The following is a 6199-nucleotide window of genomic DNA, read 5'->3' as shown; positions in this document are numbered from 1 at the left end:
TTCTCCCCCCCCCCCCCCGGGTCCCTCTCTGGTTAAATGAAAATAAATAAATGGATAAAAAAATAAAGTTCAGTTCTTTTTTTTTTGGAGAGCTTTTTGCTATACGGCACGTGCACTTGCCAGAAAGCGAGAAATCACCCCCCAGGAGGGAGGGCCATGCTGCAATCCCTTCTCCTCCTTTTTCCTCTCAGGCTTTTGGGCACGCACGCACACGTGCCCAGCATTGAGTTTAAGCCACCAGGTCCGGGACTCGAACTGTAGTCGACCACATGGGAGTCCAGCGACATAGCCATTACGCTAACTGCTGATCCCAATAAAGTTCAATTCTTTAAAAAAAAAAAAAAGCTGTCTAATCTCAAGTCACCACCTTCTAGGGTAAATACACATTACTAAAGTAAAGTGTTTTTGTTACAGTGCATAAGTCAGTAAGAATTTTTTTTTTATAAAGGTTCTGCCATAGAGTATGTGTGCTCATCAGAAAGGAGAAAGACAGAAAGACGGTGAGGGGAAAGTGAGCTATCACCCTCCCGGGGGGAATGGCTATGCAATAATCCCCTCTTCTCCATTCTCCCCCGGCATTTTGGGGATACATGCACATGTACCAGGTGTGATTCTCAGGCCACCAGGTCTAGGACTCAATCAGTGGTCAGCTACATGGGAGTCCAGTGCCTTAACCACCGTGCTACCTGCTGGCCCCAATAAGAAATCATCTAAGTATTAAGTATTCTAAACTCCTGCCTTGGGTTCCAAGGTAAAATCAAGTTTGGTGAACATCTCCAGAAGTAGGCAAAAATACAATTAAGAAGTGTTTTGAACCTAGAGTTTTATCTAAATTACAATAAAAACAGGTATCAGAAAAATCTTTACAGCAAAGTAAAATTAACTTTTGATCAGCAGACACTGTTAAAGCAAGAATAAGCCTTAAATTATTTGTTTTTCTTTTTGTAAATGATAAACTTGTAAAGCTACTCCCTCTCAGCTTTCAGTCAGTAGTTAACAGCATGATCTTAAGGATTCTTTTTTTTCTTTTTGGAGGTTTTTGTTATAGGGCACATGCGCTCACCAGAAAAAGAGAGACAGAGACAGAAAGTGAGAAATCACCCCCCGGGGGGATGGCCACACCGCAATCCCTTCTCTTCTATTCTCCTCTCAGGATCTTGGGCACGCACACACGCCCAGCATGAGTTTAAACCACCGGTCCGGGATTTGAACCACGGACGACTATATGGGAGTCCAGAGACATAGCCATTATGCCAACTGCTGGTCCCAAGGAGTTTTTCACAAGAAAATCCCCCCAATCCCAGTTAAATGCACACAACTCTGAGTCTTACTTTGGTAGTTAGAATTGGTCCCTGGGTGGTTCTCCAGGACATACTTCTTCAGAGCAGTGGTGGAGCAAGTCTTCGGCTCATTCATGGCAGCAATGGCAGACAAGATTGCATATTCCATCAGGCTTCCACCAAGCAGGGGTTTCTCCCCTGATTTCTTCAGCTGTTTTCCAAGGAGGAAGAGAAAAGCATCAAGACAACACTCTCCCAAAGCAGGTCAAGACAAGACTCCTCTGCACCAGGTAGGTCGGAGTTCCTGCATTAGCACAGATATGTTTTACAGTGAATTGTCAGGTTAGGGACTTTCTCTTCTCATTCACCAGGTATTCAATCTAACCGAGGAGTCCCAACCCTCCTACAGATATTTTCTCCTTCCATCTATCCCTCCCCATTCACCCTAAAATAGCAATAGCCAACCTAACCCAAAGACATTGATAGCCCCACCTCAACAAGCAAGTTAACTTGTTACATCTCCAATAAGTTAATACTCTTTTGAGAATACTTTCTTCTGAATCTGAAAAATTATAAAAGTAATTAATAACCCTTTTTAATCCTATGAGGAAAACAGCAAAGGGAAACTTTGATTAATATTTTAGGGTACTGGGGTCAGCAGGTGGCATGGTGGTCAACAGCACTGGACTCCCACATGGCCGACCGTGGTTCAAGTCTTGAACCTGGCAGCTTGCTTTCTCACTTTCTCTCTCACTCTGACCCTTACTGGTCAAATGAAAATAAATAAGTTCAATAAAAAGTTCAATAAAATAATTCTTTAAAAAAATATTTTAGGATACCATATCACAGAAAATATTTGTAAAGCTTTTTTTTTTTCTTTTTTTTTTTTTTTAGAGAGTTTTTTGCTATAGGGTGTGTGCGCCTACCAGAAAGACAGAGAGAGACAGAGACAGAAAGCAAGAAATCTCCCCCCGGTGGATGGCCACGCTGCAATCCCTTCTCCATTCTCTTCTTGGGATCTTGGGTATGCACGCACCCGTTCCCAGTGTGAGTTTAAGCCACTGGGTCCAGGTCCTGAACTGCGGTCGACTACATGGGAGTCCAGCGACATAGCCATTACCCCAACTGCTGGTCCCTTGTATATATATATTAAAAAAAAAGCCTATTTTAAGGATGAAAAGGACTGAAGAGCAAAGGTTAGCACCAAAAAGTCAAAAATGGTAAAGGAGAAAATTAGAAATGGTCTATAATAGTGGTTCTCAAAGAGTGGTCCATAAACCCCTGAGGGGGTCTTGAGACCCTTTTTGAGGATCTGCTAGGTGAGAATGATTTTCACGGTAAAAGTGAGATGGGGGCTGGCAGGTGGCAGGTGGTTAAGGATGCTGGACTCCCACCTGGCCAACCGTGGTTCGAGTCCTGGACCTGGAGGCTTGCTTTCTCTCTCTGTTCCTCTCTGGTCAAATTAAAATAAGTAAATAGATAAATAAATACAGTTAGGTAAAATAATTCTTAAAAAAAAAAAAAAGTGAAACAGGATTTGTCTTTTCACTGTGTTACTTGCACTGATGGTGTAAATGCAATGGTAAGTAAAACTGCTTCCACCTTAATGTCAATCAAGCTAGAGGCACAAAATACATATTGGTGGTAGTTACTGTCTTCACTGCTGTGTGCTATGTTTTTTTTTTTTTTTAAGCCAGTTTCACTTATGAATGCCCTGATGAAACAGCAAAAATGATTAAATCTCAACCCTTGAGTGTGTGTGTGTGTATACTTTTTTAAAATTTTGGTTAATTGCTAGAGAGCAGATGTGTTCTCCAAAGAGAGAAATAGAGAGAGGTGGGAAAAAGCGCTCCCCACGAGACATGGTCATGCTACAATCCCTTCTGCTCTACCTCTTCACCGGGTCGGGAGTTGGGGCATACAAGCACATGTGCCTGGAGTATTTCTCAAGTTTCTGGGCTGCACGCAAACCACGTGGTCATTCAAGTGGGATCCAACTCCTTTAACTACTAGGCTATTGGGCCAGCCTGAATATACATCTTTTTAATTTGCCAACTTTTATGGGGGGTGTGTGTGTAGTTTTTAGACAAGGTTTTGCTGTGCAGAGTAGCTGGGACCACCACACCTGGCTCTTTCAGACAGGTTCTTGCTATACTGTTCAAGTTGATCGCTCATTACAGGATGAAATAGTAAGAATACATAAAGCACGTCTGCTACATATAGTAGTGTATGGTAGTCTTTTTTTGTGTGAGAGATTTTTGCTATAGAACACATAAACATGCTGGAGACAGAGAGAGGGAGAGAGAAAGTGAGAAATCACTTCCCAGCAGGATTCCCGGCCATGCTGCAATCTCTTTTCCATTCTCCTTTTGGGATTTTGGGCATGCATGCAGACATGCCCAGCATGAGTTTGGCATAAGTTTAAAGTCTCCAGGTCTGGGATTCAAACCCAGTCAGATAATGAGAGTCAGCATCTTAATCACTATGCCCCCTGCTGGCCCCAGAACGATGGTAGTCTTAAACAGAAGCACCCGTGTGATCATTTAAGTTGTGAGACAAATGAACTGCACTTTTTCTTTTCTTTTTTTCTTTTTGGAGAGGTTTTTGCTATAGGGCGTATGCGCTCACCAGACAGACAGAGAGAGACATAGAGACAGAAAGCGAGAAATCACCCTCCAGGGGGGTGGCCACGCCACAATCCCTTCTCCTCCATTCTCCTCTTGGGATCTTGGGCATGCACACACACGCGCCCAGCGTGAGTTTAAGCCACTGGGTCTGGGACTCGAACTGAGGTCGACTACGTGGGAGTCCAGCGACATAGCCCTTACACTAACTGCTGGTCCCTGAACTGCACTTTTTATGGAATGCCGTTTTTACCTGAAGAACAACTGACAGATAAACTATGGTTATTCAAACTTGGGTACAGAGTAGAGATTGTGAAAATATAATTAAGAAGTGTTTTGGAGGCTGGCAGGTGCTGTGGTAGTTAAGGGCACTGGACTCCCATAAGGTCAACTGCGGTTCGAGTCCCAGACCTGGCACCCTGCTTTCTCACTGCCCCCCCGTCTCTCTCGGGCCAAAGAAAGAAAGAAAGTTAAATAAAATAATTTAAAAAATAATAATTATTAAATTTTATTTATTCATTGATTTATTTGACCAGAGAGAGGGAGACATAGAGAGAGGGGGAGGGAAAGCGAGAAAGTAAGCCACCAGGTCTGGGACTCGAACCGTGGTTGGCCATGTGGGAGTGTCCAGCACCCTAACCACCATGCCACCTGCTGGTCCCAAATAAAATAATTCTTAAAAAAAGTGTTTTGAACCTAAAGCTTTACCTAAATTACCATAAAAACAAGTATCAGAAAAATAATGAGCCTATAATTTCAAGAAAAATAACAGTACTTACTGCCAATGCTATAATTCAACCTTTCAAGAAAAAATTTAAATTGTATAAAACTTCTATAGCTGTGAGCTTAGTATCTTCCCAAAACTACTGTTCTTATGAGATTGGTGGCTGGTAACAATGATTGATATTTCTGTTACTGCATGATAAAAAGTCAACATCAGGAAAATAACTTGGCGAGCCACTATTTTTCAAATGACCAATGCAGCACGTTACGAAATTATCTAGCTAAAAGAGCCATTATAAGGTCAATACAGGGGCCAGCAGGTGATGTGGTGGCTCAGGATGCTGGACTCCCACACGGCAGTTCGAGTCTCTGACCTGGCGGCTTGCTTTCTCACTTTTTCTCTCTCTCTGGTCAAGTTAAAATAAATAAATAAAAGTCAAATAAAATAATTAAAAAATAAAAGATTTAACCAAAAAAAAAAAAAGAAAGGTTAATACAGGGGCCAGGAGGTTGTGTGGTGGTTGGGGAGCTGGACTCCCATGTTTTGAGTCCCAGACCTAGTGGTTTGCTTTCTCACTTTCCTTTCCTCTCTTTCTCTCTCTGGTTAAATTAAAAAAAAAGAAAAAAAAAAGTAATAAATAATTCTTAAAAGAAAAAAAATTCAATGCAGAAATGAGTTTTATTTTATTTCAGCCCAGCACACGGTATAGCAGGTTATATCGCTGGACTCCCACATAGCTAACTGCAGCTTGAGTCCCAGATCTGGTGGCTTAAACCTCACATGGCCAACCATGGTTCGAGTCCCAGATCTGGTGGCTTGCTTTCTCACTTTCCCTCTTTCTCTGTGTCTCTGGTCCAATTAAAAAATGAATGAATAAATAAAATTAAATAAAATTAAAATAAAACAAAACAGTAACAACAACAAAAAACCTCATGCTGGGTGCATGTGTATGTATGTCCAAGTCCTGGGAGAAGAAAGGAGAAGGGATTCCTCACTTCCTCACTGGAGGGTGATTCCTCACTTCCCTTCTGTTTCTGTCTCTCTCTCTGGAAAGAACACACAACCTGAGACAAAAAACATCTGAAAAATAATAATAGTTATTTTATTTATCATTATTATTATTTTAAATTTGCTATAGGGCATGTGTGCTCTCCAGAGGTGGGAAGGAAGTGAGAAAGCAAGCTGCCAAGTTTGGGGCTTGAACTGTGGTCAATTATGTGGAAGTCCAGGACCTTAACCACTACACCACCTGGTGGCCCAGACCAATGAATTTCAAATGCAACAGAGTACAAGAAGTTTACCGAAAGGGTTTCAGGTTCCACATGGCAACTAATCTTTAAGGAATTCTCAAAAAATCAATCAACATAAATAGGCCATATAAGCAGAATAAAGGACGTAAACCACGCAATAATCTCAATAGACACATAAAAAGCATTTGATAAATCCAACAGCTGTTCATGATAAAAAAAACTTCTAAGAAACTAGTTAAATAGAAGAGAACTTTCTCAATCCAATAGACACCTGTGGAAAATCTACAGCTAACTTAATGTTAACCAACTAAATGCTGGTTC

The 6199-nt window shown here is 41.5% G+C and overlaps 1 protein-coding gene across 2 annotated transcripts in view; it reads right to left on the bottom strand.

Annotated features, from left to right (window-relative positions):
• The window catches only part of HP1BP3 (heterochromatin protein 1 binding protein 3), a 45603-nt gene that overhangs the window by 7661 nt on the left and 31743 nt on the right, over positions 1–6199 (bottom strand). For both annotated transcript variants that reach the window (XM_006145182.3, XM_027770598.1), the window contains exon 9: positions 1332–1491. In XM_006145182.3, the coding sequence (XP_006145244.1) occupies positions 1332–1491 (160 nt within the window). The remainder of the gene's footprint in view (positions 1–1331; positions 1492–6199) is intronic.

The sequence above is a fragment of the Tupaia chinensis genome, unplaced genomic scaffold, assembly GCF_000334495.1.
Source record: "Tupaia chinensis unplaced genomic scaffold, TupChi_1.0 Scaffold000146_1, whole genome shotgun sequence".
Lineage (NCBI taxonomy): Eukaryota > Metazoa > Chordata > Mammalia > Scandentia > Tupaiidae > Tupaia > Tupaia belangeri.
The sequence above is the reverse complement of the archived record's forward strand: the minus strand, read 5'-3'. Positions and strand labels throughout refer to the sequence as shown.